This window comes from Eubalaena glacialis, chromosome 3 (assembly GCF_028564815.1).
Source record: "Eubalaena glacialis isolate mEubGla1 chromosome 3, mEubGla1.1.hap2.+ XY, whole genome shotgun sequence".
Lineage (NCBI taxonomy): Eukaryota > Metazoa > Chordata > Mammalia > Artiodactyla > Balaenidae > Eubalaena > Eubalaena glacialis.
Genome location: NC_083718.1, coordinates 182,849,868 through 182,870,140, shown reverse-complemented (window position 1 = coordinate 182,870,140; position 20,273 = coordinate 182,849,868). Strand labels below are relative to the sequence as shown.

Here is a 20,273-nt window from a genome sequence, read left to right as displayed (position 1 = left end):
AAAGAAACCCCATACTTACTTGCAGTCACTCCGCATTCCTCCCTTCCCCCAACGCCTGACAACCACCAATCTACTTTTGGTTTTTACAGCTTTGCCTATTCCGGACATTTTATAAAATGGAATCATACAACATGTGGTCTTTAACGACTGGCTTCTTTCACTTAGATTTTAAGCTTCATCCACATTGTAACATGTATCAGTACTTCACTCTTTTTTTATGGTCAAATAATACTCCACTGTATAAATATACCACATTTGGTTTGTCCATTCATCAGCTGATGGACATTTGCATCATTTTCACTTCTGCTATTGTGAATGACGATGCTATGAACATTTGTGTACAAGTTTTGGGTGGACATATGTTTTCACTCTTGGGTGTATACATAAGAGTGAAATTGCTGGGTCTTAGGATAACTCTATCTTTAACATTTTGAGGAACTACCAAATTGTTTTCCAAGGTGACTGCACCATTTTTTTAAATTGAAGTATAGTCTATTTACAGTGTTTCAAGTGTACAGCAAACTGATTCAGTTATACATATATATATATTATTTTTCAGATTCTTTTCCATTATAGGTTGTTACAAGATACTGAATATAGTTCTCTGTGCTGTATAGTAGGTCCTTGTTTATATATTTTACATATAGTAGTGTGTATCTGTTAATCCCAAATTCCTAATTTATCCCCCCCATTCAAAGTGACTGCAACATTTAACAATCCCACTAGTAATCTAAGAGGGTTCCAGTTTCTCCAGATCCTCACTAACACTTGTGATTGTCTGTCTTCCTGATGTTCATTTCCTTTGAATTTTCAATTTTCAGAGAAAAGAGGTGTCCACTAACATCAAATGAGAGTCCTCCCCACTCACTTTTTTTTTAAACTTTTTATTTTATATTGGAGTAGAGTTGATTAACAATGTTGTGCTAGTTTCAGGTGTACAGCAAAGTGATTCAGTTATACATATACATGTATCTCTTCTTTTTCAAATTCTTTTCCCATTTAGGTTGTTATATCATATTGAACAGGGTTCCCTGTGCTATATAGTAGGTCCTTGTTGGTTATCCATTTTGAATATAGCAGTGTGTACCCACTCACTTTTTTTTTTAAACACCTTTATTGTAGTATAATTGCTTTACAATTGTGTATTAGTTTCTGCTTTATAAGAAAGTGAATCAGCTATACATATACGTATATCCCCATATCTCCTCCCTCTTGCATCTGCCTCCCACCCTCCCTATCCCACCCCTCTAGGTGGTCACAAAGCACCGAGCTGATCTCCCTGTGCTATGTGGCTGCTTCCCACTAGCTATCTATTTTACATTTGGTAGTGTATATATGTCCATGCCACTCTCTCACTTCGTCCCAGCTTACCCTTTCCCCTCCCCGTGTCCTCAAGTCCATTCTCTACGTCTGTGTCTTTATTCCTGTCCTGCCCCTAGGTTCTTCAGAACCTTTTTTTTTTTTTTTAGATTCCACATATATGTGTTAGCATACGGTATTTGTTTTTCTCTTTCTGACTTACTTCACTCTGTATGCCAGACTCTAGGTCCATCCACCTCACTACAAATAACTCAATTTCATTTCTCTTTATGGCTGAGTAATATTTCATTGTATACATGTGCCACATCTTCTTTATCCATTCATCTGTCGATGGACACTTAGGTTGCTTCCATGTCCTGGCTATTGTAAATAGAGCTGCAATGAACATTGACCCACTCACTTTTTAAAAATACTTTTTAAAATTTAAAATAATTTTAGATTTATTTAAAAGTCGCAAAGATAGTACAGAGAGTTCCTGTGCACTCCACACCCGGTTTTCCCATTGTTAACATCTTACTTGACCATGAAACATTTGTCAAAAGTGAGGAAACAACATTGGTACATGACTATTAACTAAATTCCAGACTTTATTTGGATTTCACCAGTTTTTCCGTTAATGTTCTTTTTCTGTTCCAGGATCCAGTCCAGGATCCCACATGGCATGTAGTCATCAGATCTCCTTAGCCTCTTCTGGTCTGTGACGGTTTCTCAGTCTTTCCTTGTTTTTCATGATCTTGACACTGTGAAGAGTACTGGGTGGGTATTTTTCAGAATGCCCTTCAGTTTGGATATTTCCAGTGTTTTTCTCATGATTAGACCAGGGTTATGGGTTTTGAGGAAGGAGAACACAGATGAGAAGTGCCCTTCTCATCACACGATATCAGGAGTGCATACTCTTCACACGTACCCAGTCACTTTGGTTTAAATTGTGGTAAAATATACACTGCCCAGTCACCTTTTAAGTCATCCAACACAGGCAACAATATCTAGCTAGAATTTAAGTTTGTTTGATTTTCTTTGTTTTTTAAATTTTTTATTGAGGTATAGTTGATTTACAATGTTGTGTTAGTTTCTGGTGTCCAGCAAAGTCATTCAGTTATATAGATATAGATATATTCATATTCTTTTCCATTATGGTTTATTACAGGGTATTGAATATAGTTCACTGTGCTAACCAGTAGGACCTTGTCATTTATCTATTTTATATATAGTAGTTTGTATCTGCTAATCCCAAACACCTAATATATCCCTCCCCCACTTCTTTTCCCCTTTGGTAACCATAAGTTTGTTTTCTATGTCTGTGAGTCTGTTTCTGTTTTGTAAATAAGTTCATTTGTATCATATTTTAGATTCCACATATAAGTGATATCATATCTCTTTATTTCTTTTTTTTTTTTCTCTTTCTGACTTACTTCACCTAGTACGATAATCTCTAGGCCCATCGATGTTGCTGCAAATGGCATTATTTCATTCTTTTTTATGGCTGAGTACTATTCCATTGTATATATATACTACATCTTCTTTATCCATTCATCTCTTGATGGACATTTAGGTTGCTTCCACGTCTTGGCTGTTGTAAATAATGCTGCTACGGGCTTCCCTGGTGGCGCAGTGGCTGAGAATCTGCCTGCCAATGCAGGGGACATGGGTTCGAGCCCTGGTCTGGGAAGATCCCACATGCCGCGGAGCAACTGGGCCCGTGAGCCACAACTACTGAGCCTGCGCGTCTGGAGCCTGTGCTCCACAGCAAGAGAGGCCGCGATAGTGAGAGGCCCACGCACCGCGATGAAGTGTGGCCCCCGCTTGCCACAACTAGAGAAAGCCCTCGCACAGAAACGAAGACCCAACACAGTCAAAACTAAAATAAATAAATAAATAAATAATTAAAAAAAAAAAAGAAAGCCACATTCGTATACTAAAATACTATTCCTTATCTATCTGAAATTCAAAATTTAAAAAAAAAATAATAATGCTGCTATGAACATTGGGGTGCATGTAATTTTAAATTTTCTTTGATATTTATATAGCATATTGGTTTTCTACTGCTGCTGTAACAAATTACCAGTCTTGTGGCTTAAAGCAACACAAATTTATCGTCAGTTGATCAGAAGTCCAACGTGGGCTAAAATCAAGATGTTGGCAGGATCGTTCCTTTACAGAGGTTTTAGGGGAAAATCCCTTTCCTTGCCTTTGCCAGGTTGTAGAAGCTGCCTACATTCCTTGGCTCATGGCCTCCCTCCACCTCTTCGAAGCCAGTGTTAAAAACAAGACAACAATGGGCATAAAACAACAACATTGTAAATTAACTATATTTCAGTAAAAAATTGGTTTATAAATAATAATACAAAATAAAATAAAATAATACAAATGAACTTATTTACAAAACAGAAACAGACTCACAGACATAGAAAACAAACTTATGGCTACCAAAGGGGAAAGAGAGAGAGGAAGGGATAAATTAGGAGCATGGGATTAACAGACACACACCACTATATATAAACTATATATATATACATATATATATATAAACATCAAGGATTTACTGTATAGCACAGGGAACTATATTCAATATCTTATAATAACCTATAATGGAAAAGAATCAGGAAATATATATATTATATGTGTATAACTGAATCACTTTGCTGTACACCTGAAACTAACACAACATTGTAAATCAACTATACTTCAATAAAAACAAACAAAAACAAAACAAAGCAAGACAACAAGCCTGAAATGGAGTTGCTTATGCTAAGCCTCACATCACCAAATGAAGATTTAACTTAATTACAGTTTTGGCTCTCCCAGAAATGGAATCTTAAACCATTCAATCAGGAAACACCTGATTGGCACTAGCTAGGTGCCTGATAGACCCCTGCCCTCCCAAAAAGGAAAGTAACCTTGTGATAACCAACCCGCTTTTTTGCCTAGTATAACTTCCTATTCCTGCTCCTTTCTGCCTATAAGTTTCTCATTTTGTACAGAGTTCCTTTCTATCTTCTAGATTGGATGCTACCTGATTCAAGTCCATTTTTCTTCAAATAAACTCTTAAAGTGTTTACTATGTCCCAGTTCGTCTTTTTTTTTTTTAATTAATTAAATTATTTATTTGGCTGCATTGGCCTCTCTCTAGCTGTGGTGCGCGGGCTCCAGAGAGCGCAGGCTCAGTTGTTGCGGCGCATGGGCTTAGTTGCCCCACAGCATGGGGGATCTCAGTTCCCTGACCAGGGATTGAACCCACGTCCCCTGCATTGGGCAGATTCTTAACCACTGGACCACCAGTTTGTCTTTGAACACCAGCAATGGCAGATTGAGTCTCCCTCACTTCATAGGTCTCTGGCCTCGTTCCATTGTCACATCTTTTTCTTTTTTTAAATAAATAAATAAATTAATTAATTAATTTTGGCTGTGTTGGGTCTTCGTTGCTATGCGTGGGCTTTCTCTAGTTGCGGCGAGCAGGGGCTACTCTTCGTTGCGGTGCACGGGCTTCTCATTGCAGTGGCTTCTCTTGTTGTGGAGCATGGGTTCTAGGCGCACAGGCTTCAGCAGTTGTGGTGTGCGGGCTCAGTAGTTGTGGCTCGTGGGCTCTAGCAGGCAGGCTCAGTTGTTGTGGTGTACGGACTTAGTTGCTCTGCGGCATATGGGATCTTCCCAGACCAGGGCTCGAACCCGTGTCCCCTGCGTTGGCAGGCGGATTCTTAACCACTGCGCCACCAGGGAAGTCCCTGTCACATCTCTTTCTAACCCAGCCAGGAGAAGGTCTCCAATTATAAAGACTAGTGTGATTAGATTGAACTCACTCAGATAATCCAGGACAATATCCCTATCTCAAAGTCCACACCTCTGACCAAATATATATTTGGTCTTCTGGTTCCTGGCACAGAGCTCCTAACAGCCTTGAAATTTCCCAAGTCAGAAGAGTGAAAAGGGTGTCTTTTGTTATGTAAATGAGGTGACTTTTGGAAAGCCCCTGTGTCACCTAAGAATGGGGGCAGGAGAACCAACCATGTGATTACAGGGTTGGAACTGTCAGTCCCACCGACCCACTGACCTCCGGGATGTGAGTGGGGCTGGAGATTGATGGCCACCAAAGGCCAGTGATTTAATCAGTCGTGCCTATGTAACGAACCTCCATTAAAACCCAAAAGAACAGGGTTTGGAGAGCTTCTGGGTTGGTGAACACGTGGAGATTGGGGAAAAGTGGCGCTCTCAGACAGTGTGGAAGCTCCTAGCCCTCCACGCATACCTCGCCTGTGCATCTCTTCCATCTGGCTGTTCCTGAGTTATATTCTTTTATAACAAACGAGTAATCTAGTAAGTAAAATGTTTCTCTGAGTTCTGTGATCTGCTCTAGCAAACTAATCGAATCCAAGGAGTGCGTGGTGGGACCCTCTCCCATCTGTAGGTCAGAAGCACAGGTGACAGCCAGGACTTGTGATTGATGTCTGTGGCAGGGGCAGTCTTGTAGGACTGAACTCTTAGCCTGTGAGATATGAAGCTATCTCCAGGTAGGTAATGTCAGAAATGAATTAATTGGTTGGTAATGTGGAACAAAACAAAACAAAACACATCAGAACTGGTGTCAGAATTGGAATACCCTTAATCACACCTGCAAAGACGCTTTTGTTGTGTAAGGTAACATTTTTCACAGGTTCTGGGGATTAAGGCATGGACATCTTTGGGGTACCATCTTCTACCGTACATAGTTACTTATTTATAGTAGTACTACTGTTTCTGGTTAATGAAGCCATACCAAGTTTCCTCTTGTGGACAAAGAATGTCACCTGCCATAACAGTAAACAAAGGATGTTGCAGCCATCAAGCCACCAGCCAATGCAGCCACCCCAACGGTGCAACCTGAAGGGATTCAGGATGGAGAAAAACAGGATACTGGCCCTAGGTAAGGTGGAGCCCTCATGATGGGGTTAGTGCCCTTGTAAAAGAGACCCCAGAGAGCTTTCTTGCACTTTCTGTGAAGTGAAGACACAGTGGAAAGACAGCCATCTATGAACCAGTAGGCAGGTCCTTACCAAACACTAAAATCTATAGGTGCCTTGATCTCAGACTTCCCAGCATTGAGAACCGTGAGAAACAAACGTTTGTGGTTTAACTCCCCTAGTCTATTGCTTCTCGAACCGACTAAGACATGGACATATTGTCAGTAGTATTCCATATAGTTCTTAGGTAGGAAAGAAACAAAACTAAAAGCAACTAAAAACTGGGAATGCAGCCAGAGAATGACTGAGGTTTGGGAAACTGAGGCCTGGATGAGAAGGTTCCAAGGCTTGTCTCAAGTGAGGAAGCAGCTGGAGCTGGAGGAAACAGTATCTGTTTGGTAGAAGGCCTACCTCCCAGTGACCCAACAGCAATCCTGTTGACATAACCCCGTTGATCAAAGCAATCCCCCAACTGCTCCAAGCCAGTTCCTGTGGCTCGTGGTGGAATTCACTCAGCGGATCCGGAGCTGGTAAATATAAAACGTCTGGTCCTTGGGTGGGAGCTGCATCCTGGAAAAGGCTGCTGACAACTGCTGCCTCTGCCAGTGCTGAGCCAGGCGCTATGGAATCAGTAACAGTCCCAACAGAAGACCCCAGAGACCTGAGAGCCTGCCCCAAAGTCAGGGGCCTGGAGACGGACCTGGAGACTAGCTCAGGTAAGAGGTGGCAGAGGGTGCCTCAGCCCTGCAGCTGAGGGAGGCTGGGCAGGCTGGGGGGGGGGGGCCGGCAGCAGAGGGCAGACCCCTCCCCTCCGGGGCCGCCAGGATTCTCAAGCCATGGTGGGCTTCATTTACAGTTGACCCTTGAACAACTTGGGGGTTAAGGGCGCTGACCCTCCACGCAGTAGAAAATCCGCCTATAACTACAATCAGCCCTTCGTATCTGAGTTTCCACATCCACAGATTCAACCTACTACGGATTGTGTAGTAATTGGTATTTATTGAAAAAAATCCGCATATAAGTGGACCCGCAGTTCAAACCCATGTTGTTCAAGGATCGACTGTATTTCCTGTGTTTACTAACCTACCAGCACAGAAGCTTCCTTCTGAAGCCTGTGTCGTAGTGAAGAGCACGTAGTTAAAAGAGGATGGATTTGTTTATTATTTGGGTAACTTGAAACGTTACTTTTCTAAGAGCACAGGCTTTGGATTCAGAGAGACGTGCTCTGGCACTTGCTTCATTGATAAATCGATTGATTGGTTCTTGGCTTCTCCCCGTTTGGTGGGGTGGACAGAGCAGGGATCCCCGGGGCAGAGGGGACCGATAGACAAGATTATGGGTGGGGAAGGAAAAAGAGCAGCATGGTGTTCCCTGAGGACCACCAACATCTGTACAAGCTGAGCCTCAGTTTCCTCACCTGTAGGAGGTGGCCGGGGCTTTCCCCTTACTACTCACTACAGTGTGGCCCGTGGACCAGCTGCGCCGGCATTCCCTGGGAGCTTGTTAGAAATGCAGACCCTCAGGCTCCAGCCCAGACCCACTCGCTGTACCAGAATCTGCATGTCAACAAGATGCTCAGGCAGCTCGTGGGCACAGTGGGGTTGAGAGGCTCTGAGGCAGTGGCCTCCATGTTCCGGGAAGGCAGAGAGCTGATATGGGGGGAAGCCAGGTTTAAACTCAGGTCTCCCCAGTGCTGAAATCCACGCTCTCAGGCCCCACTGTCTTCCCATCTTTGTGCGTCAACTAACACGCAGTTAAATCCCTGTTAAGGGAACTCTACTCAGTATTCTGTAATAACCTATATGGGAAAAGAATCGGAAAAAGAATGGATGGATGTATATGTATAACTGAATCACTGTGCTGTACGCCTGAAACTAACACAACATGGTAAATCAACTACACTCCAATATAAAATAAAAATTAAATTAAAAAAAATCCCTGTTGAATGAATGAACAAGTGAATGAACACATGAATTAATGGAACCATATCCCTTTCAGTGCTAACACAAATCTTTGGTCTTTTCCTTCCTTCTAGGTGGAAAGCCGGCCCGCCATCAGAAGGCCATCCCCAAAGCTCACCTAACTTTTGTTATCGACTGTACTCGTGGGAAACAGATCTCCCTGGCAGCATTCCCAGGGCCACCCCGCGTCCCTAGTCCCAACCTAGGACCTGTCATCCCTCCAATGAAGACTTACATCTTGTTATGTGGGGAAAACCGGCCCCCCCATGTAACTCAGGAGGCTCCCCTAGGTGGGGGAGGCCTTGCCCAGACCAGGGGCCCCCTGCCACCCTGCAGAGAGACTACGGCCCCAGCTTCCTCCCCAGCCAGCCCACTCTGCCTCCAGGGGGCTCCTGAAGCCAAGGGGGGCCCTGTGAAGACTGTGTCCTCAAGGTCTTCAGCTTGGGGAACGGTCATAGTCTCGCTCAAAGCCCTCTCCTCCTGTGTCTGTGGGCAGGCTGATTAACTGGAAGAGCCTGGCCAAGGGAGGAAAGGGCTGGCAACCCAAGCTCCAGAGTTCAGCGGATGCAGTTCCCAGGGTTCACTCCCTCTTCCCCAGCCAAGCAGAAGTCTTCTGTGCCTGAGCCAAGAAAGGAGCATTAGGTCCCTAAGGGACATCTGAAACAGCCACGAGCATCCTACTTCTCCATCCTCTCCATCTTTGTTCGCCTTTCAGCGGAAGCAGGATAAGGCAACGCCACGTAGAAAGAGACTAATTCACTAACACAGCCAATTCTGAAGGAGCATCTCCCACATGCCAGGCCCTGCAAAGTGCTAAAGAAGATACTACAGCTTTCTTGGAGCTTGTACTCTTGGGGGTGGGGAAGAAAGGTTAAGTAACCTAATAAAGATGATTTTGAACAGTGTAATGAGTGCTGTGTAGAAACTGAAACAGGGTGCTGGGATGGAAAATGATGGGGCAAAGAGCTTTTCTGATACAGTGATTGGGAAAGGCCTCTCTGAGTGGGTAACAAAGTATGCTCTAAAAGATGAGAAGGAGCCAGCACTGCAAACCATCCTCCCTAGGGTCACCTGGTTGGCATCTCATCCCAGAGCAGGAGTCAGAACCTCCCAGCACAATGGGCAGGGGTAGCACATTGCCTGCTGTCAGCTCACGTGCAAGTGTGTAGGTCACTAGGGATCACCCGGAGGGCACAGGACTCAGGATGGGAGAATCAAAGGCCCAGGTGGGATGGGAAGTAAGGGGAACTGGCTTCTCAAGAGGGGGCAGAAGTGCTCAGAAAGGGAATGGAGTATCATGTTTGAATGAATGAAAATAAGAGATATTATTTATTGAGCTGCATACCAGGCTTATACTGGCCTCTAGGGATACAGAAAAGGGGGCTGGGGGCTTTGTCCCTACCCCGCAGGGCAGTCCTGTCCTCAGCAGGAAGTGGGGGTTGCTGTGAGGGGAGGTGTAGGTCTAAGAGATGCACAGAGCTGTGTGAGATTCATCTGAGGAAGAGTGTCTCAAGGCTCTTGGATTAAAATTGCTGAATGTTCATTTATTCAATGACTGTTTTGCTAGGTTCCTACAAACACTAGTGGCTAACATGTACTGACCATTTGGTCTGTGCCAGGGAAGTGACATCCTCCAAGTGTCAGTACCGGGAAGCACTGTTTTGTACCCATTTCACAGATTAGAGAATCGAGGCACAGAGAGGTTGAGGAATGCGCTCAAGGTCCCATAGACTGGTACAGTTGCGATTAGAACCCAAGCCAGCCTGGTGCTCAAGTTCTTGCTCTTAACCGTAGAGCAGATGGCCTCTCATCCTGGCAGGGTCTCTTCTAAACAGAGGGGATCTAGAGACAGCAGACCCTGTCCTCAACGAGCTCACAGCCTGGTGGGGGAGGCAAGAAGAAGGTGACTATTGCAATAGCTTCTGGTAAGTGCAACAGTAAGGGCACAGAGAATGATGTTGGGGCTGGCGGAGGATGCCCAGCCCATTAGGGAGAGGAGATCAAGGAGGGCTTCCTGCAGGAAGTGGCATCTACACTAAAATCTGACCAGTGAGTGAGTCATACAAAGGCAAGGGGGCCGGGGTGGGGAGTGTTCCAAGGAGAAGGACCAAAGTTATTCAGTCTGGCTGGAGTATTCATTCTTTCACCAAGTATTTGTTGGGCACCCACTGTGTGCTAATCTCTGGGCTCGACCCTGGGATGGAGCAGTGATAGACAGACGAGGCCCTGCCATGAAGGAGCTTATCCTCCAGCTGGGGGAGACAATGCATGTACACACTCGAAACAGAGAGGCTGGAGAAGTGACAGGGACCATATCATGTGAGGCCTTGCAGGCCACGATGAGGTCTTTGTTTTTTGTTTGTTTGTTTGTTGTTTTTTGGGCAGTGCTGCATGGCTTGGCTTGGCTTGTGGGATCTTAGTTCCCCGATCAGGGACTGAACCGGGGTCCCCGGCAGTGAGAGCACGGAGTCCTAACCACTGGACTACCAGGAATTCCCGAGGTCTTTTTATTTTATTCTAAGATGAGGATCATTGGAAATTGTGAGCAGACAGCAACATGACCTACCTTTAAAAAAATTCCTTAGCTCTTGCGCTGGGATAGGAAGGCAGGGGAGGAAGCTGAGGAGGCTGCACCTTAATCCAGGCAAAGGGGGGTGATAGTCAGGATTAGGGAGGTGGTGAGAGAATAGTCTGGACCACATATAACCCCTCCTCTTTCCGCCCCCTGCTGAGAATCACTGGACTAGAAGAGCCCAAAGACGTCGCTGCAAAGGGAGTTAGACCCACAAGGAAAAGTGTGGGGCTGCAGGTCTAGCTTTACGCCAGAAGGTGTCGCCCTATCATCAGAATGGAGGCACCACCTCCTGGTCTGGGTGGGGAGGGCGGGAACCTGTGCGCCGAGGGGCCGGCGCCATGGGGCCAGCCACCCGGTGGGGTCAAGTTTTCAGAAGCCAGACTTTCATTCTAACCAGCATCCCTCTCATCTAGAAAAATAGCTACTGATATTTTTATATGCACCACATGCCACCTCAGTTCCTCTCACACTAGACCCATGAGGTGGGTATAATTTTTGTTGCCATTTTACAGGTGAAGAAACTGAGGCACAGAGAGATGAAATGATTTGCCCAAGGTCACCAACTAGAAAGAGGCAGAGCCCAAATCCCAATCCCAGGCAGTGTGACTATGTAGTCATAGCATCATATCCCTGTACTATGCTGTAGGTGCTCTGTTCATGTGTGTTGAATGAGTGAAGGAAGGAAGAATGAACATTCTCCAAGGACCCAGCCTAGGGCCTGGCAGTGTGTAGGGAGTGTTTGGGGGTCGAACACGTGAGTGAGGCCCTCACTGAGCTGGGGGCACACAGGTGGAAGAGAACAGCTCAGTCTCTTCACCACAGTCCTGTGAGGTGCTATCCCATTTTACAGATGTGGAAACTGAGGCTCGGGTAGGTTAAGCAACTGGCCCAAGGTCACACAGATAGTAAGTGGCAGAGCCAGGGTTGAAATGGAGGTAGTTTGCCCTCCGAGCTTTACCTACCCACAATACTGCAGGAACTTACTGAAAAGCTGTTGAGAGAATGAATCAACAAAGAGATGAAAGACTTTAGTGAACCAGTGAGTGGAATGTGTGAATCAGTGAATGTGTTTCCAGGTTGGCAGTCATGCCTAATCAGGACTGTGTCCCCAGTGCCCTAAAAGTGCCTGGTACATAATAGGTGGTCAAGAATTGTGTGGGAAGGAAAGAAGGAAGGAAGGGAGGGAGGGAGGGAGGAAGGAAGGAAGGAAGGAAGGAAGGAAGGAAGGAAGGAAGGAAGGCAGGGCTGAAGGGGCAGATTTGCTGTCCTGCTCTCTCCTCTCTGGCTCCCTGGGGCCAGCAGCCTCGCTTTGTGCCCTTCAGGGAGGCACTTCAAAGGGCCCCCACCCAGTCTAGCAGCCCTCAGGCTCCCATGGAAGGTTGACCCTGGGTCCAGGCCCTGGAGGGCCTCAGAGCTCAGGACTGGCCTGGCTGGCTGCCCAGGGTGAGCCCCAGGCCAGCTGTGCTGACTGTAAACAACACCTCCTCCCCTGCCCAGAGGCTCCTGCTTCAGGCACCAACCTAGCAGACTCAAGTCACCATGCCCCTCAGGACCCTCTCTTGTTTGAGGGCAGAGCCAGAGGGTGGAAGCTTGGTTTTCCCTGTTCAGAAAACAAGCACAGAGATTTTAACAGGAGCTTAGCATTTATTGAGCTTATACTAAAACACCGTCTCTCTCTGGTTGCTCACAGCAGCCCTGGGAGGGGGTTACCTGATCTTTGTTTATGCTGAGAAATTAAGGATTCCAGGTGCTTTTCTCCCCCACCTCTACCCCCAGGGCCCAGACAGGTCTTCTGAGAGGACCCTGGGGAACCTACCTTCTAGCTCCGCCTCACCTGCTTTTCCTGGAAAGAAGACCCCAGGTACAGGGCAGCTCCTCTGCCCTACCAGCCCAAGTCTTGGTCTTATTTATTTATTTATTTATTTATTTATTTATTTAATATTTGGTTGCACCAGGTCTTAGTTGCAGCAGGCAGGCTCCTTAGTTGCGGCAGGAGGTCTTCCTTAGTTGCAGTAGGAGGGCTCCTTAGTTGTGGCTCACGGGCTACTTAGTTGTGGCACGAGAACTCTTAGTTGCGGCATGCATGTGGGATCCAGTTCCCTGACCAGGGATTGAACCTGGGCTCCCTGCAGTGGGAGCACAGAGTCTTAACCAGTGTGCCACCAGGGAAGTCCCCCAAGTCTTGGTCTTGATGGAGCCAGAGACAGTGTGGGTGAACTGGGGGTGTCAGGATCCAAATCTAAATGAAATAACAGGCCTCTGAATGAGCCCTTCTGGGCATTTTCAATGCATGGCATATGTGGGCTAGAGTCAACCACCATGTGCCAAGCCCCTTAAGTGAATTACAGAACAACCACAGCAGGTAGATCCTATTAAGCACCATTTTATGGTGCAACGGAGGCACAGAGAGGTTAAGTTACTTACTCAAGATCACAAAGCTCAGAAGCAGCAGAGCCAAGATTTGAAGCCAGGCGGTGTGACTCCAGAGTCCGCAATTGACCCTCCACCCTTTACTGAGGCTTCTTAGCTTTTTAAAAAATTCTACAAACATTTACTTAGCTCCTTTCCCATGCCAGGCTTGGGAGCAAGAGGGCAGAATAAGGCATCTTCTGCCATTGCAGAACTGGGATCCAAGGCAGACTGGGAAGAGGATGGGGGCAGGGGGAGATGGAGGGGTACAATGTTGCAGGTGGGTCCGGGAAGGGTGGCCTGGGGATGGGGGCTTGGTCTGGTAGAGGAGCTCTGGCCTGAAGTTCTAGAGTCCTGGGTCTTCACCTCATCTCTGCCACTGACTTGCTGTGTGACCCTGGGCAAGATCTTACCCCTCCCTGGGCCTAGGTCCTACCATCAAAGCATGAGGAGTTTGGAGTGACTCCCAGAGGACACAGGGCTGGCCAACCAAGCCTCAGGGTCTGCCCTCACCCCCAGGCATGTGCTCCTTTCATCTGAATTTGAGCTTCTTTTAAAGACAAGTTTTGGACCTAGGGTTCTTTGGGCTCTGTCTGTGACTCCGAGCTGGTAGCTCTGGAGGGCTTTCTGGAGGAGGAGGCTTTTGGCCTGGGCTAGGACTTTGAAAGTGATGGAACCTCCTAAGTCCTCCACACCCCTCTGGCACCACCTGACCTGGACCTTCTTGCAGGTCTCTAGCCCTAGAAGGCTGCATCTTTTCAACCACCTCGGCCTCCTGCCCACCCCTACTCTAAAAGCTCTAAGATGTAGGAGTTCCCCTTCCCTCTACAGGAAGGGAGCAGGGGAGCTGCCTCGGCCCTTTGGTGGTGGGGGACTGATCTGGGGTGACCCAGCAGAGGACCTTCTAGAGTCACAGACAATGATTCAAATTCCAACCATACCACTTCCAAGCTGGGTGACCTTGGGCCAGTTGCTTGACCTCTCTGAACCTCCTGTCCTCCTTGGTACCTACCTTGCGTTTGCGATTGTTGTGGGGATGAGCATGTGTTTGGCACACACTAGGTGCTCAATGGATGGGGCTGCTATAATTATTCTTCACGGGGCGGGGGCGGGGCCCGGGCCCAGGGCCCGCAGCCAGGCCTATATTTAGCCTAGAAAGTGTGGGGGGCCAGTGGAGACAAAGCGTGGCGGCCAGCCCAGGCGCCAGGGGGCGGAGCCAGCGAAAGAAAGCCTGCAGTCCCCACGTCCCCGCCCTCCTCTTCCGCAGGGTCACCTTGGCAGGAGGGCACCTTCACTCTAGACGTGCCCCGTCCCCAGCGGCCGCTCTGTCCGCGGAGCAGCCCTCATCCTCTAAAACCGGGATCTGGGGAGGGGGCTGCTGGAGCCTGCGGGGTGGGGAGTATTCGGTCCCCCTAGGGAAATGCCCCCTTTCCCAGCCCAGCTTCCTGCCAGCCCGGCCCAGGGAGGGACGCCGCTGGGGTCGGGACGCCAAGGTGAGCCTGACCCCAAGTGGGGGTCGAGGGAAGGGGAAAGCTGGTCTGGCTCCTCCCCCCAACTCCTCGCCGATGAGTGTCGGGCTGCAAATAGCCCAGTGGAATCAGTGAGTCACAGAGGCTGGAAATACCGCGCCCCCCCTTCCCTCCCCTCCTCCCATCTGCACCCGAGCTGCGCTGAGGAGCGCCTGGATCTCCGATTTCAGTAGCGCCTGGGGGTGTGTGTGAGTCCCTCCAAAGGGTACTCAGACTCCCTGAACCAGTCAGCTTCCCAGCCAGGTTTCAGCTGGGCTATGCCCCTGGGGCTGTGTGACCCTAGGCTAGTCACTCGGCCTCTCTGGTCCTCAGAACCCATCTGGTACGAAATAGGCTTCAAGAGCAACCCAGTGCAGCTGGCCCAACTTTGGTGTCCCTGTGCCTGGGACAGTGCCTGGCAAGTAGTAGCAGGGGCTGGCAGTTGGAAGAGAAGGCGATGCAAGGTTTTTCAGAGAAATAATTCCCAGATTATTGCCCTGGTGGGCCTGGGAGCCAAAGGAGGAGGCCGAAGGACACCCACATTTCTGTGAGGTCTTGAACTTTGCTTGAGCTACCACCCCTGCCCCCAAATCTCAAGAAAGGTATGTCTGTTCATCCCCAGCCTTCGCACTCTGCTACCTCCAGCCCCATCCCAAGTTTGAGAACTTCAGGCGGGTGATCTCCAAAAGTCCATGATTCTGTTGTTTATTGTGTGCAGGGTACAGTGCCAGGACCCTCCTCTGCCCCCACCCCCAGTCATTTCCTAAGGGCCCCAGAATGGCAGGGGTGAGAGGGCACCTTACAGAACACTGACCAAAGAGGTGCAGAGGGCCAAGGCTGGCCTTGCCACTTGCTCCAGGGGCCCCGACTAACTGGGAACCACCCTTACCCATCACCCCTGCTTCTGTATGTGGGAGACTGAGCCAGGGTCACGGGGGGCAGTTGGGGCTCCCCAGAACGAAGGCAGACGGGAGGTCCTTGCCCTGGACTGGGGACTAGGAGGGAACTGGGGTGGGGACTCTTCCTGTGCTTAGGACATTCTCTAGCAGGAGACTGTGGGCGCAGGGTGCTCAACTGTTCAGACTCTGTCCCCATTGAGAAGAATGGAGATTGTAAATCTGATTTTAGAACGTTCCGAATTTGGCTTTAACCAGTGGTAATGTTTAGTATTTGAAGGACAAAGATAAGTGTGCACGTGTGCATGTGCATGTGTGTATGCCTGTTTGTGTGTGTTTGTGTGTGTGTGTGTATACACACACCAAGCCTATAGCTTCACGGATTACAGAGGGCAGGATGGGGGAGGTGAATGGCCACAAGGGAAGGTTGGCAGGAAGCTGGGGTCCTACTTTGAGGACCCAAAGCCCCATCCATACTTCCTCTGTTGGGTAACCTGTCTGCAGTGGAGGCAGCCCCGGGAGCCCAGGTCTCTGGGTGGGAGGGAGAAGGATCAGCCCCACCCCTTGGCCCAGGCTTACCTGGGGGTATGAGCAGGTAACAGACGGTTCACACAGTTTATCACGAACCAGCTGTATTGGAAAAACCCCATCTATATACAGACACAATGTGGCCCTGCGCGGGCACAGCTGGCTGGCTGGGGCACCTTGTGGGCAGACAGCCTGGCAGCTGGTTCGGGGCTTGGAGAGCAGCAGAGGGGAAGTGGACCATCATGGCTGTCTCCTCTGGCCTCCCTGTGCCCGGGCAGTTCAGTTTAGCTGGGCACCTCTGCCTGTGATCTCCCTCTGCCTCTCCCGCTCCCCTTGGCCAAGGGGGTCCCAGGTCCCCAGGTCCCCAGTCCCCCTGCCCCTGCCCTGCAGAGACTCCATAGATCAGAATTTGTCTGTCTGTCCTGCAGATTATTTGCCCAGAGATCCTGCCTGTCCCAAACCCCCTTCCCCAAACTGGGTTCTTCGGGATCTCCTGTTCCCCATCCCAATCCCTTTATTCTGGATTAAGTGAACGAGGCCACATCTGGAATCTGGGGGCCCTGGCCTGCCCTGGGTAGAGCAGAAGGCCACATTTGGAGGGGGTGACCCACCTGGGGTCTGGGGTGGAGGTGTCAGGGCCTGAACCTGGGCTGAGATGTCCCAGAAGCTGTCATGAGGGGGTCAGGAGAGCCACTCTGGCCGGCCAGTGGGGGAGAAGATGGGGGAGTTGGGGGAAGGGAGGGGGAGGCCCTCAGATTTTTATCTCGGTCCGGAAGATCTGCTGGACGTGCTCCGTGTGTGGTTGGCGCCGAGCCCGGATGGTGAGGCTGCCGTCCTCCCTCAGGGCCGAGGTCACCGATGTGGGGTCCACGTCCTCCGGCAGTTGGCACTTGTGAGCAAAGGTGTTCATGACCGTGCCGTCAGCTGCCAGCTGGGGAAGGGGTAATGGGTCAGGGCAGGCTGCCCCCCACCCTTGTCCTGCTCACGTCAAGCCACAGCCCCTGCTCCCCAGTCTAACCCCAGCTGGACCCCCATGTGCTGAGGGGTTCTTCTCTCAGGTGCAGAGGCCCGGCCTAGGGGCTGGCCAGGGCTGAGCAGGGACAGGTGCCGAGGTGCTTAGAGGAGCTCCAGTGGTCCCGGGGGAGAGGCAAGGGCTTGGTGGGGGAGCTCAGATGGGGAGGAGACTCAGTGGCAGAATCTGGGGCTCCTGAGCAGCAAGGAGATGGCACAGAGCAGAGCTGAGCCCTCTTGGATACCCGGATACACGGTGTCCACCGTCAGGGCTCGGCCGGCGGCCCCTCCTGCGTGACTCAGCCAGCACATAGTGTCCAGAGGAGCCTGGGGCGGCTGAGTCACTGGTGAGGGTGGCAGGGCTGGCACGTGCTGCCCACTGGTGTCCTTGGCTTCCCTGAGAGGCGCGCCTCGGGCATCCAGCCTCCTGTGCTCAGGGGAGAAAGCCAGGCCAAGGGGGATCCAGAGGCAGCCTTGGGCCGACCCTCTTCCCTAAGGAGCAGCAGTGGCTCTGGCCCGCTGGGGGCAGCATCCCTGTTCAGCCAGGGCCACACCCTCCTCCAGGGTGCAGGCCTCCTGGGAGCTGGGACTCAGAGACCCTAGTGACCAAGTGACCCTGAGACCTGTGGGTGGAGGGAGTGTGGGGTTTGGGGTGTGTGTGACCCTGAACTGCAGGGCTTCTGCGCAACCTTGGGCCTAATTCAGGGGTCCGGAGGTGAGGGACCAGTGAGCCCCCCACCTATCCAGATGCCCACAGGAAGGGCTATCCTGCCTCAGCCACGATCTCCGTCCTCTCATCTCCCTTGTCACCTCCCTGCAACATCCCTCCCCCCCTCCCCCATCCCCTGTGGCTTCCTCAGCTGCCCTGGACTCCGGAAGAAAGGACCTGGGAGCCTGGGGCAGAGAGAGGCAGTGACGGGGTTCCCGTGGCCCACCAGCTACAGGAGCGAGACTTCTAGTTTGCCCTGGGGGTTGGGGGGTACTGGGCAGGGTGCGGGGTCCCGCGATGGGACACGAGAGTGGGGACACGGGGCAGAGGGTACAGGCGTGGGGCCCAGGGTCTGGGGGCGGGGAGTGGGCTCACCTTCTCAGCTCGCACCTCGATGTTGTTGTTGGAGGTGGTGACGATGATGTCTTCAGGTGAGAAGTCGCTCACGTCCACGGCAAACTCATAGGCATCTCCCAGGGTCTTGATGTTGCCCTGCCCCCCGGGATGGGCTGTGGGGAGGGCTGCCGTGAGCAGAGCAGAGGGCAGGCTGGCACTCAGAACCCAGGTTTCCGGCTCCCTCTCCGGAGGGAAGGGGCTGGCCCCGGGCCTGACCTCCCCCTCGGCCGTTCCTCCTCAACCGCCCTGCCACCCACCCTCTTGCAGCCTACCTTTTCCGCTGGGGGGATGGGGCCTTAGCCAGCACAGGTGGGGTGTGTGTGTGTATATGTCTGTAGTGACCCACCCCAGGCCTGGAGTGGGGGTGCATGTAGCTGACCCCCAGGCCAGAGCTGTTTCTTGAAGGCCTGCCTGTTCTCACGGCCACATCTGTCTCTGTGGCCGCATCTGTCCCGGTGGTCACACGCGGCTGCAGCTGTACGGCACCTGTTCCCGGCAGCTCGGCAGCTGCAGCCACGTCGGGTGGTGCCCTGGAGCAGGTGTCCCCTCCCTGTGCACCTCCCCTCCCCACGGAGGACTTGCCTGGGAAGGCCAGGGGCTCCGAGTGGGGCCGCATGAAGCTGCCGAAATCCTCGGAGAACATGCTCAACGCCTTCTCCATGGGTGGCTCCTGGGCTGGAAGGGTGTGGGAGGCCGAGGAGGAGGAGGAGGAGGAAGAATGGAAGCTTCTCTCCGCTCTGAAGGTGGAGGAGGTCCTGTGGCTCATCCACGGGCGGGCGGCCGGGCCCTGGCCGGTGGGCAGGGTAGACAGGAGGGCGCGTGGGCAGCAGGCTCGGAGGGAGCGTGCCGGGCCCCGACTGCCGCCCCTTTATAAGGCCCGACCGCCCCTGGGCGCGGGGCCAGCCCCTTGTCTACCAGCTAAATTTAGTCCTTTCGGTGGCCCAGAGGGGCTGGAAATCTTCTCCAGTGAGACGGCACTGCTGACAGTCCAACGCAGGCAGGCCCATGAGGCTGAGCTCACTGCCCGGCATTCCAGGCCGATAACTCCAGCCCCGGAGCCTCTCATGGCAACGAGGTGGGGACCCATGCTGTCCCCTCGCCACTCAGGCCCCTGGGCCCGCCTCAGGACCTTGTGTGTGTTCGGTGTTTCTGTGTCTCCCCCAACAGATTGCAAGCTCCTTGAGGACAGGGTTTTCTCTCTCTCCGTCCCCTCTCCCCCAAAGTTCCAGCCCTTGGGGAGAGGGATCTAGGTGTGGGTGATCAGGGCAGAAAGGCCCAAGCCCCTGGCTCTGGGGAGAGTGGGAGATGCAAGGTCAGGAGGTCAGGGGTGCGTGGAGGACCCCCACCTGCTGGACCCCTGTGTGAGGCGATGGGTTCCCTCCCTCAGGGCAGATAATGTTCACAACCATGTCTTAGGAAGGACTGAGACAGCCCCGGAGGGGGGTATAGAATGTGCAGCTGTTCCCCTGCCAGCTCCCACGGGGACCCAGATTTCATACTTACCTCCCTTCCCCCCCCCCATCCCAAGTCTGGAACATTTTGGGACCCAAGAGGAGAAAGCTGAGGCCAGGCTGGGACTTGGGCCTGGACTCAGGGGAGGAGAGCAGATAATTTAGTAATGGTCCTTAACAATATAGAAGGTTATGTTCCCAGGAAATGCCTGCTTGACCTCCAGCTCAGAGGAGATGCCGGGGGTGGCAGCAGGCAGGGTCTCAGTCAGAGGTAAAGGAGAGCTCCGCAAGACAATCGTTCTAGCTCTGACTTCTGAGGTGCCTGCTGGGCACCGGCTCCTGGCTGTGAGCTCTCCAGCATGGCCTCATTTGATCCCCGCACGGCTCAGGAAGGAGATGGTATTCCCATTTTATAGATAGAGAAACAGAGCCTCACAGAGAGCCTGGGGCTTGCACACGAGCAGGTGGCAGAGCTGGGATTTGAACCCTGTCTTATCTGATCCAAACCCTCCAGGAGGCCGGGGTGACCTGAACATTCGTGTATGGAGACAGTCTGGTCCCGAACACCCCTGAGA

General features: G+C 51.0%; 2 protein-coding genes across 3 annotated transcripts; one reads left to right on the top strand and one right to left on the bottom strand.

Annotated features, from left to right (window-relative positions):
• Window positions 1-6,861: 6,861 nt before the first annotated feature.
• SRARP (steroid receptor associated and regulated protein) lies at window positions 6,862-9,072 on the top strand. The gene is made up of 2 exons (XM_061187074.1): window positions 6,862-6,970; window positions 8,290-9,072. Exons 1-2 carry the CDS (start codon window positions 6,877-6,879, stop codon window positions 8,718-8,720), a joined length of 525 nt encoding a protein of 174 aa, XP_061043057.1. The 5' UTR covers window positions 6,862-6,876; the 3' UTR covers window positions 8,721-9,072.
• Window positions 9,073-15,391: 6,319 nt separating this feature from the next.
• HSPB7 (heat shock protein family B (small) member 7) lies at window positions 15,392-19,076 on the bottom strand. Of its 2 annotated transcripts, none has more exons than XM_061187072.1 (3): window positions 18,830-19,076; window positions 18,227-18,372; window positions 15,392-17,062 (listed from the first exon to the last, which is right to left on the bottom strand). In XM_061187072.1, the coding sequence occupies exons 1-3, from the start codon at window positions 19,011-19,013 to the stop codon at window positions 16,883-16,885; spliced, it is 510 nt and encodes a 169-aa protein (XP_061043055.1). In that variant the 5' UTR covers window positions 19,014-19,076; the 3' UTR covers window positions 15,392-16,882. The 2 variants fall into 2 exon arrangements, with proteins under 2 accessions (XP_061043055.1, XP_061043056.1); XM_061187073.1 differs by having other exon boundaries at window positions 18,227-18,360.
• Between the last annotated feature and the right edge of the window lie 1,197 nt (window positions 19,077-20,273).